The sequence below is a fragment of the Mobula birostris genome, chromosome 1 (genome assembly GCF_030028105.1).
Source record: "Mobula birostris isolate sMobBir1 chromosome 1, sMobBir1.hap1, whole genome shotgun sequence".
NCBI lineage: Eukaryota > Metazoa > Chordata > Chondrichthyes > Myliobatiformes > Myliobatidae > Mobula > Mobula birostris.
The window spans coordinates 185,028,532-185,040,656 of NC_092370.1; the positions used below are offsets into that span (position 1 = coordinate 185,028,532).

The 12,125-nt window shown below is 40.4% G+C and overlaps 1 protein-coding gene across 1 annotated transcript in view; it reads left to right on the forward strand.

The window, feature by feature from the left end:
- Positions 1-4,075: 4,075 nt before the first annotated feature.
- The window catches only part of coch (coagulation factor C homolog, cochlin (Limulus polyphemus)), a 36,223-nt gene continuing 28,173 nt past the window's right edge, over positions 4,076-12,125 (forward strand). Inside the window, exons 1-3 of the mRNA XM_072251104.1 lie at positions 4,076-4,089; positions 7,650-7,691; positions 8,063-8,194. Of these exons, the coding sequence (XP_072107205.1) occupies positions 4,076-4,089; positions 7,650-7,691; positions 8,063-8,194 (188 nt within the window). The remainder of the gene's footprint in view (positions 4,090-7,649; positions 7,692-8,062; positions 8,195-12,125) is intronic.

Here is a 12,125-nt window from a genome sequence, read left to right on the forward strand (position 1 = left end):
TATCCACGTTGATATTGTTTGCTAACTTGCTTTCATATTTCATCTTTTCCCTCCAAATGATTCTTTTAATTGCTCTCTAAGATTTTAAAAAACTTCCCAATCCTCTATCTACCTGCTAATTTTCGCTTTGTTGTATGCCCTCTCTTTTACTTTGACTTCCCTTGTTAGCCACGGCTGTACTATTTTGCCATTGAGTACATCTTCATTTCTGGGATACATCTATCCTGCACCTTCCTCATTTTTCCCAGAAACTCATGCCATTGCTGTTCTGCTGTCATCCCTGCCAGCATCCCCTTCCAATTTACTTTGGCCAACTCCTCTCTCATATTGCTGTAATTTCCTTTACTCCACTAAAATATTGCTACATCAGACTTTACTTTCTCCCTATCAAATTGAACTCAATCATATGGTGATTACTGCCTCTTTAGGGTTATTTTACCTTAAGCTTCCTAATCACCTCTGGTTCATTACAGAACACCAATCCAGTATAGCTGATTCCCTAGTAGGCTCAATCACAAACTGCTCTAAAAAGCTATCACTCTCTTGAGATCCACTACCAGCCTGATTTTCCCAATCGACCTGCATGCTGTAATCTCCCATGACTATCATAACATTGCCCTTTTGACATCCCTTTTCTATTTCCCGTTGCAGTCTGTGGTCCACATCCCAACTACTGTTGGAAGGCCTGCATATAACTGCCATCAGGGTCTTTTTACCGTTGCAATTTCTTAACATAACCCACAAGGATTCAACATTTTCCGATCCTATGTCACACCTTTCTATTGACTTGATGCCATTCTTTACCAGCAGAGCCACACCACCCTCTGCCTTCCTTCCTGTCCCTCTGATACAACGTGTAACGCTGGACAATCAGCTCCAAACTACAATCATCCTTCAGCCATGATTCAGTGATGGTCACAGTATCATACCCGGCAATCTGCAATAGTGCAACAAGATCATCCACCTTATTTCTTATACTCCGTGCATTGAGGCGGAACACATTGAGTACTGCATTTGCTACCCTTTTTCATTCTGTATCCCAAATGCACTGTTACTCACTCTGCTGTCTGCAGTAATGTCCTATCACCTGCCTGCCCTTCCTGACAGTCTGATTGCACACCATCTTTGCTGTTTTACCATCCATCCTATCCTGAGCTCTTTCATTCCAGTTCCCACACCCCCCCCCCCGCCAAATTAGTTTAAACCCTCCCCTACAGACCTAATAACCTTCCTGTGAGAATATTGGTTCTCCTCAGGTTCAGGTGCAACCCATCACTTTTGAACAGGTCATACCTCCCCCAGAAGAGATCCCAATGATCCAAGAACCTGAAGCTCTGCCTCCTACACCAGCTTCTCAGCCACGCATTAATCTGATAAATCATCCTGTTTCTACCCTCAGTGGTGCGTGGCACAGGCAGCAATCCAGAAATTATTTCTCTGGAGGTCCTGCTTCTCAGCTTCCTGCCTAGCTCTCTAAATTCTCTTTCCAGGACCTCTTTGCTTTTCCTTCCTATGTCATAGGTACCAATATGTACCAAGACAGCTGGCTGCTCTCCCTCCCCTCCAAAATGCTGTGGATGCGATCTGAGATGACTCTGACCGTGGCACTTGGGAGGCAACATACCATTCGGGTGTCCCATTCACGTCTACAGAATCTCTTGCCTGTTCCCCTGACTATCGAGTCTCCTATCGCTACCACACCCCTCCTTTCCCTCTGCACCAATGATCCATGCTCAGCGCCAGTAACCCAGTCTCCGGATTCACTTACTACCTGGAAGGACGTTCATGTTCAATTCAAAAAAATTATCTGATTGAGTCACACAAGTAATGTGGCAGCTGATACCGATCAGAAGGAGGGTATTCTCTGCAATGTGACTCATCTCCTTATGCCCAATAGCCTTTCCCCTATCTACAAATTACAGGTCAGCATTGTGATAAAATACTCCTAATTGCTTGAAACAAGCCGTAATAATGCATGACTATTCAGGACAAAGCAGTCCCTTGAATGACACCAAGCCCATAGCCTGAGTATTTATTTCTGTAATACCTTCTACTAAATACATGACTGCACCCTGCTCAAGCTCATTGGCAGCTTTGTTTGACAAGCACCTTCCAATGTTTAATGAATTGACAGTGGATCTGTGGCTGAAGAGTTGACTTTGATTATTAAAATTCTTCCAGACCCATATTTCAACAAACAATTGACCCAGAAAAAATTAGCATTTGCGAGTTTTAACCACCTTATACATGCAGAAGCTTTTAAATCCTCTTTCTCAAAGTAGTTTCTTCTCCCAGCCAACAAAAATACTTTCTCTCCATCTTTCCTATCAGTTCCCTTCAAAGTTCGTTTGGGCGGCATGGTAGTGTAGTGGTTAACACAACGCTTTATGGTACCATCAACCTGGGTTCCATTCCCGCTGCTGCCTGTTAGGAGTTTCTACATTCTCCCCCTGACCTATGGGTTTCCTCCTGGTGCTCTGGTTTCCTCCCACAGTCAAGAGACATACCGGTTGGTAGGTTGACTGGTCACTGTAAATTGTCCCATGACTAGGCTAGGATTAGAATGGGGGATTGCAGGGAGCTTGACTCAAGGGGCCAGAAGTGCCCACTCCGTGTTGTAACTCTACAAAAATAAACCTGGGCTTTGTGAAGATGTACGGAGGCTACAATAGGAATTGTTATGAGCTAGGGTCAAAGATCAGCTGAAGCTGAAATGATGGTCTGAGTTATGCTACCATGCTTTAGCAAACATACATCTGGAGCTTCATTTACTGTTATCTGCATTGATTCAATATTTAATTAGTGGAAGATGAGCATCAGATTGTAGAATCCAAAATATATAGCAAAAAGTTGGCAATACAAAGCACAAGATGTAGTCAGGACTATATAGTCAGACTTTTTGTGGAAAGGGTGAAACAGAGGCAATGAAACTTCATGTAGAATACAACTGGGAAGTTGAGAAAATTGATTCTCTGTTTTAACCATTGTTGTAACAATTGATTTTTTTCTGCCTTACAGGTGTCCTTTGTAATCTGTACAGCCTTCATTCTGGCTTGGTCCCCTTATGCTGTCATCTCAATGTGGTCAGCATGTGGGTACAGCACACCAGCAATCACTAGCATACTGGCATGTCTTCTTGCCAAATCTGCCAGCTTCTATAACCCCATCATTTACTTTGGCATGAGCCCCAAGTTTCGCAAGGAGGTCCAAGCTCTGTTCCACTGCTTGAAGGAAAGGGGTGATGCAGGCACCATGAAATCTGGTTATCCGTGTGTGGACAGGAAGGCACCAGAGCTTGGAAATAAAGCTGACAAGTACCTGGTACTTCAGATTCCTGCGTCTAAGAGATCAGACTTGAAAGCAGAAGTAAAATCTGGTTTAGACACCAAACCAAATGTCAATGTGACTTCAAAGTCGAAAAATATGCAGAAACATGGGCTGGAAATTGAATCAGAACACCTTTAAGCTTTTAAGTTTCATGCCCAATTTCACTTCCAATCTGTAGAAGCAGGGGTTTCATAATGAAATATTCTATGGTATTTTAGGATTTATTAATAATGTTTTGTTTGTGTTTGTTATAGAACCAATTGTGAATACAAGTGTATGTGTTCTTAATCATTCCATCTGAGCTTATGATAACAATCAGAAATGTCAGTTGGTTCATCAGTACGGAAACAACAGATCCCCAGTACTTGTCCAGACTTTTAATAGTACAGAAACTGTTAACTCTTGGATGTAATCAGCTAGATTCTCAATTAATTTTCACAAATGAAAATGTGCAGTGCAAAAGAGAGCAGAGTTTTGTTAATAATTGGAGTTTATTTTAAAATATTTATTGCATCCGTTGGTTCCATAGAATATATTCTGGGGGTGCCCAAGTGCCATTTGGTTTCAAAATGAGGGCCAATTTGCCCTTGCATATTTGAGGAAAGGATGATTCAAAAGACAATGTGACAAGTGTGCAGTCCAAGAACATGGTGACATCAATTAGCAAATGAGGTGGGTTTGACACCAATACTGCCATTTTAAACCCACATTCTTGATAATGGCTTTTCTTAATTTTACCCATCTAACCATGCCTCGAGCAAAGTAATGGCCCAACTCTCCATCTCACTCCACCAGAGCTATTTAAGGAAGCATTTCTGGTCAGTTGCTGATTTATTTCTACAGACAGTTCATAATTTTTAATTGCTTGCTGCTTTTCAAGTTTCTGAAAATCCACAGGAGTTGCTGTGGCCCAGTGCTGAAGGATATTCGGCTGACTTTAAGCTTCTACAATTACATGTACTCATTAGCACCACACTTGATTACTGTATGGCTAGGAGAGTGTACAGTTGAACAACGGCCAAGCCTCTAAGGCAAAGCCTCCCAACTGTTCTTTATGACATGGACCAATACCATTAAGCAAGGAGTTTGTGGACGTTGGGTTGAGAACCCCTGCTCTAAGGTCTAATTTTCCTCTGATAACCACTTTCATATTGTTCATATTTCATAGTAGATAGCAAGTGGAGATGAAAGCTGACCGTGCTACCATTTTGTATTTGAGAAATTTCATTTAACTGTTTCGTTAAAGAAAGTAAATGCAACAGAGAAACGATGTTGCAAAAAAAATGAGAACATTACAGACTGGACGAGAACCATCTCAACATTTTCTTTTCCAAGAGAATCACTGAAGAAGATGCAGGGATGTTCTCTGTTGGAATAGGAAACTGGTTTATAACCAAGTGTACAATCCCAACTCGCTCTTGCAAATCATATGGGAAGAACTTTAGTTTGGACGTACTATAAAAGGTTTGCGATCAATATGACATATTAGCTACCTCCTTCCCCCCACCAGCAGATTTGCAAATGAACTTATTTAAATATACTTGTAAAATATCTGTGTTGCTCCGATGTCACATTCCTCCCTGTTCACAGCTCTAATGAGATATTTATAGTATTGTGCTTTCACAGCAACATATTCTGATTAATGATATATTTCAAGAATTACAGTTTAGTTTGTGATACTCAGAGTGTTCTTTGCTTTCCACAATCAGGTTTGTTTCTGTGAAGAGTCACAGGATATCCTCCCATGTTAGAGGTACAATATAAATGCAGATTTTTAATATACCTAATTGTGAAATATATTGTTATTATGTAAAATAGAAATTCAGGAATTTTCATTATCTATTACTAAAGATACAGTGTAAAGTGTGGAAATATATTCCAATTTTCTTATGAATGTATTTGTGATGTATTCTGGTTTTAATGATTTCCAGTTTGGGGATGACTAACTGGTCTTGGTGATTTCCAGTTCTTTGGTTATTTTCAGTTCTTGTTTGTATGCTTGGTCAATTCTGGTTCTGACTTTTGTTTAACTTAGGCAATTTCCAGTCGTGTTCATGATCACTTATGATTTTCTTTACCATTAATTTCCATTCTGAGTAAAAGGCTTTCAGGTTTGTTGATTTCCATTTCTGTCAACTTTCAGATGTGATATTTTTGAGTTTTCATGAATTTCTGGGTCTGGTATCTTTCTGTTCCAGTGATTTGGTGCTACTGACTTTGATTCTGATATCTGGTTGTGTTGAAATCTTAGGGTTTTTAGATCTGACACAGTTCTGGCAAATTCCATTTCTAATTAATTACTATTCTGGTTACTTTAGAATTGAAGGGAACTGTATTTGTGGTTACCGGTTTCCTGGCTTTGATGAGTTTGCAGTCTGATGATTTCTGATTATTATTAATATAAATTTAATTTCGGTGATCTGCACTTCTGAGTAATTCTCATTCCGGTCTATTTTTTTCCCCTTCCAATTAATTTCCATTCCAGGCTATTTCTTTCTCTAGAGAATCTATAGTCCTGATGATAACCTAAAGCAATACACTTGACGTGGTGGAAATCTGAAACAACACAAAAATGTTGGAAATACTTGTCTATGAAGAAAGAAATAAAAGCTACTTTTCAGGTTACGCAAATTCACCTGAATCGGAGACAAACATAACTGACAGGTTATGGAGTTTTTTTGTTTGATTTTTCACGCCTGTGTTTTTCCACAGACGCTACCTGAGCTACTAATAGTTTCAATTCTTGATTTTTCCCTTTCGATCAATTTCCCAGTCCTGGTGAATTGTCCCCGTTCCGGCGATGCTGCCACAACGGGTCCCCGTGATCTGTGGCTGGATCGTCGACCGATTCCTTCTCTCTTGCTTGTAGATTACCCCCTTCTAATTTACGGTCACTCGGTGCCAATCCAGATTTGAAAACTCGTTCTGCCGCCAGAGTGCCAGATATAAATACGAAATATACAGTGATCCGCAAAATTGCGCATCTGGAACGCCTCGGCGTGACGCAACCAGGCGTATTTAGGTGAATTGGAGAAGTTGAGATTCAGGGTGAGATTTGAGCCTTTCGCTGGCGGCACAGAAAACTACCGAGTGAAGCGTAAGATCGTCTCGTTTCCTCAGCGAACGGTAGGTGAAGTGAGTGGAAATCTGGACGAGGTATGAAGGGACAGTGGGGAAGAAAAGGGTCGAACCTCTTATTAACATTGGATTGGCAGTAAATAAACGACAGGACATGGAGAAATTCGTTAATGTTGATCCAATACCGGATACTTAAGATATCTGGAGCGGTTGTTACTGAAGTTTGGACAATAAGATCACAAAACATGGGCTGAAGTAAAGCCCTGATTAAGCGCATCTTCCCCACTCTTCCGAGAGTTTAAGAGAAAGGGTTAGCGATGCCACCGGGGGTACATCTTCAGCTTGTATCATTGAAAAGGGGCTTTGACCTGTTCATTTTGAGCAGTACATTGTTAACGCGGCTTAAACCAAGCTGCTTGTTTTGCGGTTGGTTTTGTTTCAAGTATTCGGCCGTAAGCGGATTGTCGGTCGCCTTGTGGTTACAGCCTGACTCCCGTGATATTCACCTTGTGTGCTTTTATCATTGACTGTAGCTCTTGGATCGGAATACTCTGGATGCTGTTACCATGTTTGTTCTAACTAGGGCAATCGTCTTTTTCGGTAAGTGCCTCATTCCCAATGGAAACTCGGCAATTAGTCAGTGGCGGCGAACTCCATCAGGTTGGGAGAGGAGATTCAAATGCTCAAAATGACCCGAGACAGCAGAGCTCACCTGCAGCCTAGCTGGGGTGGGTGTGGGGGGGGGGGGGGGAGAGACACCAAATAGCGCGTTACAGGCACAGACTGGGAAACTGGGGAATGCTTTGGGCGAATACTAAAATCCAACCCAACGGTGCACCTTGCTTTCCCGAGCTCTGCGTCCATTTGATGTAAATACGGTACTTTTAGAATGGAACAGAGCAAAAGTCTCCGCTGAATTGCGCTTGCGGATGAGTAAAAGACACAAATATCTCCAGAAAATCTGGAATTTACAAGGATTTGCACAAAGGAGATCCTGATATCTAGTAGCTGAAAATTCAAAGTTATTAACTCACATCGTTCGTTCTTTTCATTAAGCTCCCACTATGTTCACGTTAAGGTTGTTGGAGTGCGTTGTAAATTTAATTATTGGGGCTGGACTGCCATTTATTTGACTTCTTATGCAAGCCATCATTTCCATTTTCTCCAACTAATGTGACTGATTCTTAAATTTATGTCAGAAATTAACCTGGGGTTACAAAGGATTCTTCTTTTCTTGCATACAGGAACGTTAACATTTACCTCAGCAGCACCAGATCAAGGATCAGGTATGATTGTAAAAGCTACATCTATTGGACAAGAACCAAGTCTTAAATAAAATTTATAAAATTCTGTACTAGAAGTTAATAGATTTATTGAAACAAGATTAAATGTATTTGTACAGATCCCATGCAACAGATGTGTAATCGCTTCCCTAAATCCTACCATATTTACTTTTTATTGTCTATTTTTCTCTCAGTGTTCATATGAAACACTGTAGATTGTTGATATCATTTTGTGACTCTATTAAGATTTAGTTACTAAAGCATTCTGATGGGGTAGCCTTGATGGTTCTGTTAATGGAACATTAACATTCTTCTGAGGTGTATTACAGAGTGTGCTTTGTTCTTCAAGTGCCAGTTTCAGTCATGTGTTCCAGCAGTGGTAGTTCCTTCAAGGAGAGCCAGGTGGATGTGCTGTGCCCACCAAATTGTGATTTTTCCCGGAGTGAAGTCTGGGGAACTGGAGTGTATGCCTCTGTCTCCAGTATCTGCTCAGCTGCTGCTCACAGGTGAGATTTTCCCAATGAAGCTTACACTTTGAAAGGAAATCAAAGTTCTCAAAAGAAATTCACATGGGGGTGATGAATATTCAGTATTAAGAAATGTCCAAGGCTTTTGGAACCTCAGCTGATGAACACTCTAGTCACAAGCAATCACTTGGCAGTATAGATGGCATCATGCAAATAACAAGTCATTTTCCTGCATCCATAGAAATGTTGGGCAAGTTGTTGCAGTTACAATGATTGTGAAAAGATGAGAATAATTCTACATATCTAAGTTTTAACAGAAACCATTTAATGTTTTTTATTTCCCTACCACATCATAAACAGGAGGAAGCAATTGACTCAAATAATATCTCAGATAATTACTTACTGTGAAGCGCCCTGGAGTTGTGTTGTTGCATAATGTCCAAATGAGTTCTAACTTAATACTAAGGCATACTTACCATCCATGCACTCTCTGGGCCATAAACAAAGTTCAGGTATTTGGATTATAATATCTCCCCACCTTGATATTTATAAAATCATATTGTTTCTTATTCTTCAATTTCCACCATAGGATCAAATCTTTATGTGATACCTTGTTTAAAAAAAACTCATGAGGTAAAAGTCATTCTTCTTTGTTTGCTTTAACGTAAATAGCTTCTCAGCCAACTTGATAATAACTGCCGGGTGTCAGGGATCCCATTAAAGTGGCAGCCAACTCCAACCAATATTGAAAAGGGAACAGCTTTCACTGTCGAAATGGCTTAATCTGTACAGAGGGCTCTCTTTAAGCACTGTTGTTTCACCAAATTCAGCAAGATCTAAAACTTAGTGTTCATGAACATTGGCACCGGCTCAAAATCAGTCAACTAATCTTTGTGTGACGTTTGAAACTGAAAGGGTCAATACAAATTATACAAGCTCAAAAAGAAGTTCAGGGGTCAATGCTTCCCCATATTGGCTTAGGAAAGAATGCAAAAGAAAATCTCGAGTCTGAGTTGATAAAACACTTACAGTGTCCACACTATATAAATCAAGTAGAATATTAAATTGCTCAGCCAAAATGCTACAATGCAAAGTAGGTGAATTTATAATCAGTACTTGCACTGGGAGTTGTCTATGTTTCTGGCCACCAGGACACAGTCAAGTGCTGAAGCTGGTGCAGAAATGACTAGTAGGATTTGTACTTGGTGTTATGGGTCTGATCAGAAGAGAAAGATGAGCTTTTAAATTGAAGATATATGTCATTTTAGAAATCCTTAGATTAAAGAAAGACTTAATTTCTTGAAGGATACCCATAGTTCCTATAACCATATAACAATTACAGCACAGAAACAGGCCATCTCGGCCCTTCTAGTCCGTGCCGAATGCTTACTCTCACCTAGTCCCACCAACCTGCACTCAGCCCATGACCCTCCATTCCTTTCCTGTCCATATAGCTATCCAATTTAACTTTAAATGACAACATCGAACCTGCCTCAGCCACTTCTGCTGGAAGCTCGTTCCACACAGCTACCACTCTCTGAGTAAAGAAGTTCCCCCTCATGTTACCCCTAAACTTTTGCCCTTTAACTCTTAACTCATGTCCTCTTGTTTGAATCTCCTCTACTCTCAATGGAAAAAGCCTATCCACGTCAACTCTATCTATCCCCCTCATAATTTTAAATACCTCTATCAAGTCCCTCCTCAACCTTCTACGCTCCAAAGAATAAAGACCTAACTTGTTCAACCTTTCTCTGTAACTTAGGTGATTGAAAACCAGGTAACATTCTAGTAAATCTTCTCTGTACTCTCTCGATTTTGTAGACATCTTTCCTACAATTCGGTGACCAGAACTGTACACAATACTCCAAATTTGGCCTTACCAATGCCTTGTACAATTTCAACACTACATCCCAACTCCTATACTCAATGCTCTGATTTATAAAGGCCAGCATACCAAAAGCTTTCTTCGCCACCCTATCCACATAACATTCCACCTTCAGGGAACTATGCACCATTATTCCTAGATCCCTCTGTTCTACTGCATTCTTCAATGCCCTACCATTTACCATGTATGTCCTATTTTGATTAGTCCTACCAAAATGTAGCACCTCACATTTATCAGCATTAAACTCCATCTGCCATCTTTCAGCCCACTCTTCTAACTGGCCTAAATCTCTCTGCAAGCTTTGAAAACCTACCTCATCATCCACAACTCCACCTATCTTAGTATCATCTGCATACTTACTCATCCAATTTACCACCCCATCATCCAGATCATTAATATATATGACAAACAACATTGGACCTGGTTCAGATTCCTGAGGCACACCACTAGTCACCGGCCTCCAATCTGACAAACAGTTATCCACCACTACTCTCTGGCATCTCCCATCCAGCCACTGCTGAATCCATTTTACTACTTCAATATTAATGCCTAACGATTGAACCTTCCTAACTAACCTTCCGTGTGGAACATTGTCAAAGGCCTTACTGAAGTCCATATAGACAACATCAACCACTTTACCCTGGTCAGCTTTCCTAGTAACCTCTTCAAAAAATTCAATAAGATTTGTCAAACATGACCTTCCACGCACAAATCCATGTTGACTGTTCCTAATCAGACCCTGTCTATCCAGATAATTATATATACCATCTCTAAGAATACTTTCCATCAATTTACCCACCACTGACATCAAACTCACAGGCCGATAATTGCTAGGTTTACTCTTAGCACCCTTTTTAAACAATGGAACAACATGAGCAATATGCCAATCCTCCGGCACCATCCCCGTTTCTAATGAAATATTTCTGTCAGAGCCCCTGCTATAACTTCCCTCAAGGTCCTAGGGAATATCATGTCAGGACCCGGAGACTTATCCACTTTTATATTCCTTAAAAGCACCAGTACTCCCTCTTCTTTAATCATCATAGTTTCCATATCTTCCCTACCTGTTTCCCTTACCTTACACAATTCAATATCTTTCTCCTTAGTGAACACTGAAGAAAAGAAATTGTTCAGAATCTCCCTCATCTCTTTTGGCTCCACACATAGCTGTCCACTCTGATTCTCTAAGGGACCAATTTTATCCCTCACTATCCTTTTGCTATTAATATAACTGTAGAAACCCTTTGGATTTATTTTCACCTTACTTGCCAAAGCAACCTCATATCTTCTAGCTTTTCTAATTTCTTTAAGATTCTTTTTACATTCTTTATATTCCTCGAGCACCTCATTTACTCCATGCTGCCTATATTTATTGTAGATATCTCTCTTTTTCCGAACCAAGTTTCCAATATCCCTTGAAAATCATTGCTCTCTCAAACTTTTAACCTTTCCTTTCAACCTAACAGGAACATAAAGATTCTGTACCCCCAAAATTTCACCTTTAAATGACCTCCATTTCTCTATTACATCCTCCCATAAAACAAATTGTCCCAATCCACTCCTTCTAAATCCTTTTGCATCTCCTTAAAGTTAGCCTTTCTCCAATCAAAAATCTCAACCCTGGGTCCAGACCTATCCTTCTCCATAATTATATTGAAACTAATGGTATTGTGATCACTGGACCCGAAGTACTCCCCAACACATACCTCCGTCACCTGACCTATCTCATTCCCTGACAGGAGATCCAAAACTGCCCCTTTTCTATTTGGTACCTCTATGTATCGCTGCAAAAACTATCCTGCACACATTTTACAAACTCCAAACCATCCAGCTCTTTTACAGTATGGGATTCCCAGTCTATGTTTGGAACATTAAAATCTCCCACTATCACAACCTTGTACTTACTACAAATATCTGCTATCTCCTTACAAATTTGCTCCTCCAATTCTCGCTCCCCATTTGGTGGTCTATAATACACCCCTATAAGTGTTACTACACTTTTCCCATTCCACAATTCCACCCAAATAGACTCCCTAGACGAGCCCTCTAATCTATCCTGCCAGAGCACCACTGTAATATCTTCTC